The following is a 14,209-nucleotide window of genomic DNA, read 5'->3' as shown; positions in this document are numbered from 1 at the left end:
ATTCTATTCACTTAAAATGGTAAGTAGATTTCTAGAAACTTAACTGCCATTCGATGTACTTCACGTTCTTAGTTGCTTATTTTTTATTTTAAAGTTCCAATCAATGCATATAACTGTACACCTTACACTCTTTACGATCAGTCTGAGATAATAATTATCATATCTTAAACGAGCCCCTATGACCTCATGTATTAAGAAACAAACCGCTTCTCCCGTCTATACTCAAAGAAAAGATCTTCTCGTCAATGGCTACGGAAAACAATATAACAACAGATTATTTCCATAATATGAACCTCAAATTTCTTTCAAAAAAAAGTAGACACTTAAGTAAAACTCATGAAAATCTCGAGGGTGACGTCTTTTTTTAGTTTACAAAAAAGTTTATTTTTTGTAATTCAATCGTCGTTTGTTAATCTCATACCAGGCAAGTTCAATCCATTTTAATGGACCGCCTATAGATTTTAGCTGGATTATACATATAATGGGCATGCAGTCTTACTACGCCTCGGCGTCGCCTCCCGCTCCAGACTTTTAGATTAACGTTTTGGCGTAAAAATTTTTCATCATACTTGTCATTTTAAAGGTACAACTTCAAAACCAAATATATGTCTTATCACAACCACATTATTCTGACAAGATCTACTCACCTAGCACCACATATTTAGATTTACTCCCCTTGACTTAGAATTTTCCATAAAAAATACTGAATCTTTAATGAGTTACAATTGCGTTCTTATTCTAAAGGATCAACCTCTATACTTCAAATATATCTGTTTACCTATCATCATCCCATCTATCTGCACAGGTCATAACTCTAGCACCAAATATTTTCCAGATTTATCTCCCCTTGAACTTAAGAAGAGTCCTTCACAAAAAATGCACTCTTACTCTAATCCTTCTAATAATAATCTAGGATTAATCCCTTCTCATTATTGATAGAGATATAGTTTCTACGTAACTCAACATCCCCAATACCTTGATGTGTGAATCAAGGCGTTTAATTAATAATCTATGCACGTAGTAATTCAACCAATTTACACACTCATCTTTTGAAACTATAAATTTACCATAAAAAAAATATTATTTATTATACTGTACTAGTTAATATATTGCGAGAGCAGCACTTTCATACTTTTCAAGGTGAGAAATCACTTACTGTTATTCCCTATCAAACTCAATGAACCATCATCTTGAATGTAAACAATAAAGGTTTGTATTATACTCTATGCTACCTATGACTTTGTACTAGCACAAAGCGTCATCATATCTCACCATACTGTATATTCTTTTTTCTAGATACCTTAAAAAGTAAAGAAGTTATAATATTTCTTAAAGAAAATCCTAAGTTCAAAGAAAGATAAATCTGTAAATATTGCTTTCAAGAGTTATGAAAATTGTCACTTAAAATGTAATTGATGATAAGGAATAAGTATTTGAAGTTTGAGGTAGATACCTTTAAAACTAAAAAAGTTATAGTAAAAAATAACATTTTTCTAGTAAAAAAAATCTAAGTTTATGGGGAGATAATTCTTGCAATATTAGTGCTAGAGTTATGAACCTTGCCACATAAGATGTGGATGATGATAAGTTACATATATTTGAAGTATGAAGTTGATCCCTTTAGAAATAAATAAGTAACAGTAAAAAATATTATTTTTTAAGGAAAATTCTAAGTTCAAGGGGAGATAAATCTGAAAATATTAGTGCTAGAGTTATGAACCTTGTCACATAAGATGGGGATGATGATAAGGTACATATATTTGAAGTATGAGGTTGATCCCTTAAGAAATAAAGAAGTAACAGTAAAAAATAGTATTTTTTAAGGAAAATTCTAAGTTCAAGGGGAGATAAATCTAAAAATATTAGTGCTAGAGTTATGAACCTTGTCACATAAGATGTGGTTGATGATAAGGAACATATATTTGAAGTTTGAAGTTGATACTTTAAGAAATGACAAAGTTATAGTGAAAAATATTTTACTGCACCAAAACTTTAATCTGAAATCTGGACGCGGACGCCGACGCCGGGGCGAGTAGGACAACTCTCCATATACTTTGTATAGTCGAGCTAAAAATCACAACATAACTAAACCTTAACACTTGTGTTATGTTTAAAAAATACTTTTCAAAGGTTGTATAAGCAAAAGTTCAAAAAATGTTTTCTGCACTTGTGACCTTGACCTAAGTGTCATCTTACTCCAATGAAAATTATAGTTCAAGGAATCTGTTAAAGAAATTTATCAACAAATAAGAATAATAAGAATTCAGTCAATAAACAAGAGTTTCATGAGCAGAAGTGTAAAAATATATTTTAAGCATGAGTGACCTTGACGTCTGTGACCCCACCAACTTATGCTGTCATCAAAAATACATGTACTATTAAACAGCATCCAAGTTAGTTAAGCCATGGTAAAATATAGCCTATAAACACTTATTTTGACAGACATAAAATAAAAGATAACCTGTTTAAACTGAATATGACTTTTGCCGTTTACCTTCCACAGCTAATTTAAAATTTACACCAAGAAAAGCTAGAACAATTTAGTAAAACTTTCAGCCATTTATTAATTATCTGTTCTTTATCTTTGATAATGAAATACCTAGATGCCCCCATACAGAGGCAGTGTGTATATTCAAGCTGTCTGGCCAGGCTCTATACAACTAAAAGCTCAATCTTATTATTATTATTATTATTATTATATAAGGAGCAATCTAAGATAGCTTAAGGAGCAATCTAAGATAGCTTACAGAAGATCTTAGATTCTATTCATGTATTAATCTGTAAGAAATATTGGATGAAGGAGCATCAAAGATCTTCCATAGTAACTCAAACTACAAAAAGATAACAAAATACTTACGTGAAATAGGGTGAAGCCTGTATAGTACTATTTAAGTATGAATTATCTAGTGAATGTCTCTTATAAACAGAATCTCTTCTGTCATCACATGGTGTACTGGGAATAAATGACGTGTCTGGACTGTAAATAATCAAGTAAATCATTTTACTATTGAGATATATTTAGACATATGTACACCAATAACATGTATATAATTCGTCACCTTAGTGCAGTAACGAGTTAAGACCTTCTCAATTTAATAGGTGTTGACCAGTTATTGCACTAGGTGACAATATTATCTCTTACCAAACTTAATATCTTAATTGTACTTGTCCATCTTTCAAAATGGCCAAACCATTCATTATATTTTAGAAAGAAGTAAAGTAAGTTCTTACTAAAAAGCAAACAATGCATACAATCATCAATGCCAGTCAATCTTGGTCTGCACTGGTCAAATGCAGATAAAACAGATATATAATCATAACAAAACTTATTATCAGACAAAATAAACAAATTGCTAAAACTGTATAAAATATAACCATTTCATCTCAATATAATATTTGAATTAAATTAGTAAATTAACATTCTTTGAAAACTATCATTACTAAGGGTAGAAACATTTTTTCCCTAATTTTGTATTCTGTTAACAAAACAGAGATATGGAAATTTTACAAAATGAACTTTCTGGTTAAAATTCAAAAACAACTATTTCAAGAAAGGTTCAATATCTTTAATATTCTGGTATATACATATACTTACCTCACTTTTGGCATTTCTTTGATCATTTTCTCAGTAAAGTTTGACATGGACGTGAGAAAGTCAGAGAACACATCAAATGTTTGTACCTTCGATCTTACCCATCTTGACAAACCTATTAAAACACATAAAACACACAATGGAACTATATAATAATGATTAAAATTATTTTCTTTGAACTCTAAATTTGATTTCTAAAAACCTGATTATTTCTGTATTTCCAAAAACATACTCATCTGCTATAAATATTAACTTTCTTTTGCTTGCTATTCCTGTTGAATTTATTTTTTTGTATGAAAGTTAAAATACTACTTTGTTTACATTTTTGCTACCTTTACAACACATAACTACATCTTCAGCGTTACTTAAAAACACAAATTTCTGAGGCATAATGTGCCTTTAAGTTCTTTGAATGCTTGACATAATCACATGAATTTTTTGTTTCTTTCTGGTCTTCTAAATAATGGAGTCAATAATAAGTGCAACATGGTCAATGATGGACAGGGAAAGCATTTGTATTTAGAATAAAGAATGCAAGAATTGGATTTTAAAATTGTCTGGACTGGACAACAATCCTTAAAGAGGAAAATTGTTTGAACTTGACAATATGCTAGATTATAGAGTATATAGATTAGGAAGTTTTTACTGTACTTACTCTTGCAATATTTTTCTGTTCTTTTAACAAATCTATCATCAACAATGATCAAGGCTCCCCAGTCTTTTCTGTAAGATAAACAGAACATTCTTACATAACACAACATAATTTTAATTTTCTGTGGAGAATCAAAGTTTTTCTTTAATAACTTAGATATAGGTCAATGAGAAAAATCAAAAGAACATTTAATATTTCTAAAATTGAATAAACTTCAAAAGTATCCCAATCTATATATATACCTACCAAATATTTTTAAACATTATAATTTTATTAAGTTTGTATGAACTTACCTGTGTCTTATACACCTTCCTAGAGCCTGGTTTAATGCCCTAAATGCCTGGATTTCATACCAGTCACCTCCACTTAGAAGTCCTCTATCAATCTTATGTTTGTCGTTGTATTCTCTTTTAAGCTTCACCTGGACATCTTTAAAGCTAGGATAAGGTATTCCAACCTATAAACAAATAAACATATATCAACACTAAAGTTAGGATAAGGTATTCAAACCTTTCAATAGATAAACTTATATCAATACAAGAGCTATCACGCAAGAGATGAATGCCCCCCCCCCCCCCCAAAAGGTTTCTTTAGCATGCAGGTATTATGAAAAGAAATGAGAATGAAAGTCACTAATTGCTTAATATTTTTCTTTGTATTATTGTACCTATAATATCTAATTGTGATAGCGTGAACCTTCAAAAGTGTGATCTTGACCTTTTAAAAAGGGACGTGGTTCCTGGACGCGACAGAATGTTGTCATGCAATAGACATTTGTGCCAAGTTATTTCAAAATCCCTCAATGCATGACAAAGTTACAGTCTGGACATGATTGTTGTGTAAGTGGGGAAACATGGTCAAAAAGACTGACATGAGCCTTAGCCGCGACACATGGTCTTGATGTGGTAGACATTTGTGCCAAGTTATTCTAAAATCCTTCCATCCATGACAAAGTTACAGTCCGGACATGAATGTGTATCTTCAAACTCTTCGTAATTTGTCAAAATGGTGTAATGGTTCTTGTGCACTGCACTTCCTCTTGATGTGCTTGACGATTGTATGAAGTTGTATTGAATTCCAGCTAGTAGTTATCAAGTTATGTGCCGAACAAGGAAAAGTAACAAAGGGCAATAACTCTGTAATTAGTTTAAATGGAGTTATGGCTCTTGTGTACTGCACTTCTTCTCAATGTGCTTGACCAGTGTATGAAGTAATATTGAATTCCAACAATTAGTCTTAAAGTTATGGTCCGAACAAAAGAAAGCAATGGAAAAGTAACAATAGCAATTATTCTGTAATTACTTAAGATAGAGTTATGGTTCTTGTGCACTGCACTTTCCTTTATTGTGCTTGACCAATGTATGATGTTTTGAATTCCAACCAGTAGTTTTTAAGTTATGCTCCAAACAAGGAAGAGAAACAAAAGGCAATAACTCTGTAATCATTGAAGATGGAGTTATGGTTCTGGTACACTGCACTTCCTCTGAATTTGCTTGACCATTGTATGAAGTTGTATTTAATTCCAACTAGTAGTCTTCAAGTTATGTTCCGGACAAGGAAAATGCAATGGGACCGACTGACTGACCACCAAGTGACTCCTATATACCTTCTCAAACTTTGTTTCCAGGGTATAAATACATAATTATATATCAATATAAAAGCTAGGATAAGGTGTTCCTTCCTATAAATTGATTATCATATACAAATATTGAAGCTAGGATAAGGTAAACCAACCTATATACAAATACAAAAGAGGTTGAAAAAGTACTAGGACTGCCGCTTTACTGCTTACATCTTTCATTTTAATTAAGTATAATCAGGGCTGGTTTAGGCTGCTTGGTCCCATCCTCTTTTTGTCATTCCTATATATACAAGAAATATGAACCTAATTTTTGGTGACCAAAGATTACATAATACTATTTTGGAGTTAATGTTATTGCAGATAAGAATGGGAGACTTACTGTAATAACAGCTCTGGCATTGTCATCAGCAAAATCCATCCCCTCGCTAACTTTACCGCGGCATACAGCAAAGAATAGAGCGCCATCTATCTCAGAGTCATCATCATTACACTCAGCTGTAATGTGTGTCAAAAATATAATATCTTCACTACTCTTATTTTACAATACTTGACAGTATGTTTGACATTGTAATATTTTTGTGGCTATGAAAAACAGGTCTTATTCACCAATATAGTATTGAGCAGTATGGACTGCTGAGTAAAATTCAATTTTCCTTTACTTGGTTCAAAAGATACATAGCAGACATGAAATTGCTAACAGACAGACAGATAGACAAACATTCTTTCCGAGTTTACACTATGGTTTCTTCTTTGAACACTAAAAGCCCCATAAGCAACCACTTTCCAACCCATAAACATTTTTCCCTCACAAATTTAAATACAGTATGTAAGGAATAAATATGGACATTCATCCTTGATGATCCTTGAATTAATCTTGATCTTTGTTGTTATTTTTTTTTTTGTCTTGATATGAAATTTTTGTATGCATAAGTCAATTTTTTAATGTTATAATCATAAATAAATGCACAACTATTGATGATACTGATCACTCCTGTGTAGTTTCACTTAAATCTCCCACAGCTTTTTTTGAGATGGTGCGCAGACAAGACTTTCTATTTATACCTCTGGTGGCCATTTTGTGCAGGGGAGGGATATGAAAAACTAGGGATGATACTGATAAATTTCAGACGTTTTGGAGATGAAGCGCGGACAATAATTTTTATTTATAGCTCTGGCTGCCATTTAATGCAGCTGAGCAGAATGTGCCAGCGAAATGCACAACTAGGGATGCTAGTGTTCATTCCTGTGAAGTTTTACTGAATTCCCCGACCCCCAGTGGTTTTGAAGATGAAGTGCGGACAAGATGACCGGATGGACGGACACAGACAGACAAAGCTGCCACTATATGCTTAGCGTTCAGGGAGCATAATAAATCAAACTGAATTCCATAAGAGTCTGCACAACTAGACAAACAATCTTGTAAAGTTTCGTTGAAATCCCCACCAGCTGTTTTGGTGATGAAGCGCGGACAAGCTTACTTTACTCGAAAATTGACCATTACGTGGCCATAACTGTTCCAAAAAAAATCAAGCTGAAACTCAAGAGAGTATGTACAACTAGGCATGGTGACAAACAATCTTGTGAAGCTTCACTGAAATCCCCCATCTGTTTTGGTGATGAAGCGCGGACAAGATTACCAGACGGAAGGACGGACAGTGCGATTACTATAAGCCGTCCTTCGGGTGCATATAATTTCGTTCAGTAAAATTTTAGACAATTTTTCTAAGATTTGGTTCATACAATCAACGTGAAGAATGGATGTTTTTTTGTTGATCCTGTAGCCCATACCCAAAGATATATGAAAAAGGGGTGAATGGAGAATCTGTTTAATAAATGTCAAGTCTATCTTGATAAATCTCACTATGCATACCAATAGAATGTAGTTAATGAGACGTTAATAAGAAAACAATAAATGTTTTAAACAGATACAGTTGCTGATAGGTTGCTCCTTTTCAGCTGTTTTAATCGTTTAACATCTTTCTTTTATGAATCTAACTTACTTAATAACTTAACAGCCAAAAAAGTCAAACATAAAAAATCAAGATAAACAGTCATTTATACATGTTATAATGTCATTTAAAATTGTCCCATTTATACTATACAAATATATTGTGATATTTCCACTCAAATGAAATCTTTTTATAAACAAACCAAGAGCTACATAAATAATGTTTTAAACCAGCTACATCACTGGGTTTTCTTCTAAATGACTGTTTTATGCAAGAAAATTTCAATTGAATTTATTACGGGCAGGCATTTTTATTCATTTGTTTAAATAATCAATTTATAAAACCTAACTACAAAAAAGATAGAAGCCTTAAACTACTGCTTTAAATCAAATGTAATGTATTGAATATCTAGTGTGGGTGTAACATGATATCAATTTATAAATTTAACTTAACAAGTTTACATACCATTGCATAGACAGGAAATGACTTGTCAAATCAGGAACTTAAGAAGACATTTTTTTCAATAACCTTATGAGAAGTATAAATCACTGGTGAGTAAATTTACTCAATATCTATGTTCAAAACTTAAATAAATTTTACTATGTTCTTTAATATATTTTTCTAAAATGATTTAACATGAATAACCTTGAGAGACATTTTCTGTGCCCCACCCACAACTCAAACAGGATTATTTTTTACTTTGTTGGGTTTGGTGTGTCATTAGCAATGTGTCTACCATTTAAAAGTCACAGAAGCCCTTAATATGGTCCAATTTTACCAGAGCAGAAACAATCAGCTTTTGCTACTGGGCTAAAACTGACAATTTTTTAAATCTTGATACCCCCAATATTGATAATGGGCAACTCCCAAAATGGAAGCTAGACAAGTCGATTTGAGAAATTCAGCAGGTTACCGGTATGGTATATTTCTTTTAAGGGAATTGGTATCCTTAGTTTAACAAGAATTATCATAGTATTGCAAGCAATCCATAAGTCCCCTACCAGTAAGAGCCCAAGCAACATTCTGAAGGGCCATTCACTTAGGTTCCTATTTTAAGTAAATTTGTTGAAAAAGTTCTTTAAAAGTGATCACAGGAAACAGTTTTTATGTACAGACAGACGGACTGAAGGTTAAAGTTATTTTTTAAACATCCCTGTTATCAAAATATAACATTTTTAAAATCCTATCATGATTGAAGAAGTTGGAGTAAAAATTACCAATTTCTCAAAAAAAAGTCTAAGTTCAAAAGGGGCATAATTCTGGAAATAGTTTTGCTAGAGTATTGAACACTCACAAATGTTGAGTGACAATAAGAAACATTTATATGAAGTTTGAAGTAGATACATTCAGAAAAAGAAGTTATTAAAAAAAACAATGTTTTTTTCATGAAAATTTTAAGTTCAAGGGAGGTAATTCTGATAAATTTTGTGCTAGAGTTGTAAACCTTGTCACATATGATGTGGTTGATGACAAGCAACTTATACTTAAAGTTTGAAGAAAATACCTTAAGAAATAAAGAACTTATAGTGAAAAAACTTAAAACTAGAATCAGAAATCTTGAAATTCAGTCTATTTGTTGCCATAGCAACCCGTATTTTCAACATAGGAAGATAAAAAAGGATGTGCATAATTTCCATACTGCCATCTACCCATATGTCAAGTTTCATAAACATATTTTCAGTACTTTTTGTGTTATCACTGGATCTAGGTTATGTGTAAAATTTGCCATATTTTCAGTCTATTTGTTGCCATAGCAACCAGAATTTTCAACATAGGAAGAAAAGAGAAAGACGTGCATAATCTCCATACTGCCATCTATCCATATATCAAGTTTCATAAAAATATTTTCAGTACTTTTTGCGTTATGGCGGGATCCAGGTTATGTGTAAAATTTGCCATATTTTCAGTCTATTTATTGCCATAGCAACCAGAATTTTCAACATAGGAAGAAAAGAAAAAGACGTGCATAATCTCCATACTGCCATCTATCCATATATCAAGTTTCATTAAAATATTTTCAGTACTTTTTGCGTTATCGCGGGATCCAGTTTTGTGGATGGACGGACTGACGGACGGACAGACAGACGGACAGACGGACGGAGGGTAAACCTTAAGTCCCCTCTGGTAAACCGGTAGGGGAATAAAAAGCTTTTCACAAAGTAAAAGTACAATAATGACCTTTAGAAAAAAAAACTGTTAGAAAAGTCATTTTGTTCAATTAAAATAAACACACACATTTTCATGTCCACAAAATAAAATGAGTTTACAGCAAGAATTAGACAGAAAGTTATTTTCTTTCAAGTTTCTGTATTCGTTTAGAAGATAAAGCCACTGCCAAACACTTCTAGAATCTACTATTTTCTATTCTAGGTTACATTATGGCTGTGCCTGGTAAAAAGGCATCTCAGAAACTGTCATCTACACTATCTCAAGGTGGTGCTGAAGATTTTGACATTTTCTGTGAAATATGTGACCAAGATGACATCAGACTACCTGCCTTTGGTTATTGTGTGGATTGTGAGGAACATTTATGTCAAACTTGCTTTAACACTCACAGAAAACCAAAACCATTACGCCATCACCAACTTCTAGATAAAGATCACATGCCACATACACAAAACCTCAGTAAGTCAATAAAATCTACTTTAGGTAAAAGAAATGGTGATTTATCCAAGCCTTGTACCAAACATACCAAAGAAGTGATCAAGTTCTACTGTCATGACCATAATACACTTATATGTAGTGTTTGTGTGACCCTTGAACACCCAACAACATCTTGCCATGTTGACTACATATCTGATATATCAGGACAGATTTTAAACAGCATGGAGTTCAAAGAAACTCTAAAAGATATTTACAAACTGACAGACAAATGTTGCCAGATTACAAAAGATATGAAACAAAGAGTTGCTAAGTCAAAAACTTCTCTTGAAGATGCTATAGTAGAAATAGAAAACTTTAGAAAAGAGATAAACAAAAGATTAGATGAACTAGAAAAAGAAGTAAAAAATATTGCTACAAAAATTCAACATAACAACAACAAAATGTTGAAAACAACAGAAACAGTGTGTAATGACATCAACACATCACTCAAAGCATCAGCTGATACTCTAAAACATCTCAACACCAACAAGAAAACTGACCAATTATTTTCTGAATTGAAAATAGCTCAGCAACTGATATTACACAATGAAAATATAACAAAACAACTACCAACAATAAATGATGTTAATGAATACACTTTTGAACCAAATCCAGCAATCAAAAAACTCCTTCAGAATGAGAAATCATTAGGAACATTGATAAAAAAGGAACTAAAGAAACCAGCTCAACCAAAGGATAAAGCTGCATTACCAATGAAAATGTCTACCCCTAGAAACATCAATGTTAAAACATCCTCAGATGAAGTTGATTGCTGGATTACTGGTATAACTGTATCTCCTCAGAACCAATTATTTATAGCAGATTACACTAATTGTTCAATTAAAATGATAGACATAAACAGTGAAACAATCAAACAACTACAGCTTGAATCAGACCCCAGGGATATCACAACGGTGACCAGAGATACACTTGCTGTTACATTACCAAAAATTAAAACAATACAGTTCATTTCCTTCTCCTCAAACTCTTTCTCATTGAAAAACAAACTGAAAGTAGATGGAGAGTGCCATGGAATAAGCCATCATCAGGGGAAACTTGCAGTTACCTTTATATATCCTGGTAAACTCCAAATCATGGACTTGAAAGGTAATATTAAAATTACAGTTGACAAAGATTCCAATGGTGACAGTATTTTCGGTAGACCTTACTATGTCACCACAAACAGCAATTCAATCTATGTATCTGATGAAGGCAAAAAAGAAGTTATGTGGTTTAACTGGCAGGGAGAGATGATAGGAAGGAATGTAGACATTAAAGATCCAAGGGGTATTTCACTGTTAGATGACGGGTCCTTCTTTGTGAGTGATTACTGGACTAATTGTATATATAGAGTAAGTGGTGACTGTAAAGACAGGACAACTATACTGGAGAATGTAAAGGATCCTCACGCTGTATGTTGGTGTGCTGAAACCAGTACACTTTATTTAAGTACAAACAGCAACACAGAGAGAGACAATATTATCAAAATATATAAAATGATTTAGACCCAAGAAATGGTAATCAATGCAGACATAACAAAACATAAACAATTGTAATTAAATGTTAAATGATATGTATATATGCACACAAGTAAAATATGTTCTATTTCATGCTTGTTTTAATTAGAATTAATTTCTAACTAACATTTTCTTTTTCAAATATGCTTTTCTTTGATTTTGTTCATTTTGTAAAAAACATAAATGTCCTTTTTTCAACTTCTACATTTAAATAGAGATGACATAACTTATAAATATATTTATTCTGTAGTAGATGAAAACATGTTTGTATTTGATCAATATAACTGTTAAAAGATTTATCTTAGTCATTATTTTGAAACAAGATGGTAAACTTTGTTTTGTTTTGTTTTTTGTCAAACAATTTGGAGGTCATTTTTTTAAATGTCAATGATCTTGCATGCAAAACTTCAACCAGGAATTTTCTAGTTTCACAAAGGCCTATAAATCAGCTAGATTTATTGTTCTAAAAAAGTCACATTCAGTTATGAACCTGAAGTCATGTGTGAATTTTCAAGTTAATACATTAAGTGATTTTTAAGATCAATCTTACATGCAAAACTCTTATCAGGGTTTTTTTCAAGTTCACAAAGGATTTTTGTTCAGTCAAAATCATTTAAGAAAGGTCATATCGTCGAAATGATTTAACCCTTTAAATGCAAACTGCAATAATACATTACCTTAGCAACCAGTTTAAAGCTGTCCATGCTACTTTTTTTAAAATTTACTTAATTTTGTGGGCATGAAATTTCATGTTTTTTTGTCATTAAGAAGATTTTTTTGTGAATTCTTAAATTCATGGACTGTCTATTTTTCCAAAAGATAAAATGTAAATAATGTGATGTAAAATAATCTTACAGCAAACAAAATGAAATTTCATTGGATCTTAAATTCGTCGACTGACCTATCCACGAAAGACACAAAAATTAGTGCCCCACAAACAGAAATGATTTTGCAGTACATTGTATTCTAAGTAAAAAAAATTTTCATACTAAAACCCCTTAAGATAACAATGGACTGTTCTAAAAGTTTCCAACAGGACAAGTCCATTACACAAATATAGTAGAGACAGGATCAAATTACCTTCATCCAGATAAGGATTATATAGATCTCCCTTGACAACCTCATAGAATGCTTTCATCATGCCATCAAAATCTTCCCTATCAGCTGCTCTAGGTTCTACCATTACACGTTTACGAGTTGTTAACTTATTCCATAATCCTGTAAGCTGTAAATTTAGACGGTTGTGTTTCATGAAAAGTACTTAGTCTAAAATATGTCTTAAGACCAAAACTGAGACAATTTTCGTTTCGAAGAAAATGTCCTTATTTATGACTCCTATGTTAAGACTTTTCAATTATTTCTAAATAGCTATGCTCAATTGCTGATTAACATTTACACATAGAAAATTGAAAAGCATGGCATTGAATTTTTTATCTTTACTCCGGAGAATGACTAAAATAAAAGTAAAAAAAAAATTTTTTGGAACAGTCTTAAATAAGTCCTTTAGTTTGTCATAAGTCCTAGGACTTGGTACACGTAGGACATTTTGTGAAATGCAGACCAGCTCTTATATGATCAGTTACACCAAATCTTTTACAAGAATGATACTTAAGCTGTCTTTGATTCAGTGCAAAGCATTATCAACAAAGTATCGTTATTGGATAACAAATATCGATGATAAACCGATAAATCAATAATTACTCATAATTAGTTGTCTTTGATTCACACCTGTTTAAATGATTTCAATAAAATATATGTTCTGTTCATAGAATTATGATGTGTCTTGTTGTTTTTTGTAAGATCATAATTCCCCCAACCATTTTTGACATCACTGCTTTGAAATATGTCCATTATTAAACAACAGCATAGTTTTAGACATGGACCACTCGCTTCTGTGTGGTTAATTTTTATAATTTCTATACATTTAATTAGTAAATATTGTAATGCCTTAGGGTCAGGGTAACAGAATCTTACCTTATATAAATTTACTTGTATTAGCAGTAAACTTGACTTGTTCAATGATAATGACGTGAGCTGTATTCGAACCTATCTTTCCCATTTTCTTTATTGTTGATAGTAACGAAACATAAAATTGTACGCATACGTGTAGATCAACATAGTTTAAACAACCTATCACGTATAATACAGGTTCATGCTCGTTTAACTTTAATCCGAACGTTGTTCTGTTTTTATCCGGCATATCCGGTAACTGTTCCTCACACAGATGTCCTGATTTTAACATGTAAGTCTTTGTGAATTGATATTTATTGTTGT

At 32.0% G+C, this 14,209-nt stretch overlaps 2 protein-coding genes across 2 annotated transcripts; one reads left to right on the top strand and one right to left on the bottom strand.

Annotated features, from left to right (window-relative positions):
• Window positions 1–2,853: 2,853 nt before the first annotated feature.
• LOC132723240 (Fanconi anemia group J protein homolog) lies at window positions 2,854–13,694 on the bottom strand. The gene is made up of 6 exons (XM_060707921.1): window positions 13,016–13,694; window positions 6,206–6,321; window positions 4,538–4,701; window positions 4,248–4,315; window positions 3,596–3,707; window positions 2,854–2,977 (listed from the first exon to the last, which is right to left on the bottom strand). Exons 1-6 carry the CDS (start codon window positions 13,185–13,187, stop codon window positions 2,854–2,856), a joined length of 756 nt encoding a protein of 251 aa, XP_060563904.1. The 5' UTR covers window positions 13,188–13,694.
• On the top strand, window positions 8,228–12,098 carry LOC132723241 (uncharacterized). Its single transcript, XM_060707922.1, has 2 exons — window positions 8,228–8,326; window positions 10,146–12,098. Exon 2 carries the CDS (start codon window positions 10,154–10,156, stop codon window positions 11,921–11,923), a length of 1,770 nt encoding a protein of 589 aa, XP_060563905.1. The 5' UTR covers window positions 8,228–8,326; window positions 10,146–10,153; the 3' UTR covers window positions 11,924–12,098.
• Window positions 13,695–14,209: the final 515 nt, after the last annotated feature.

This window comes from Ruditapes philippinarum, unplaced genomic scaffold, assembly GCF_026571515.1.
Source record: "Ruditapes philippinarum isolate M1 unplaced genomic scaffold, ASM2657151v2 ctg4710_1_1_1_1, whole genome shotgun sequence".
NCBI lineage: Eukaryota > Metazoa > Mollusca > Bivalvia > Venerida > Veneridae > Ruditapes > Ruditapes philippinarum.
The sequence above is the reverse complement of the archived record's forward strand: the minus strand, read 5'-3'. Positions and strand labels throughout refer to the sequence as shown.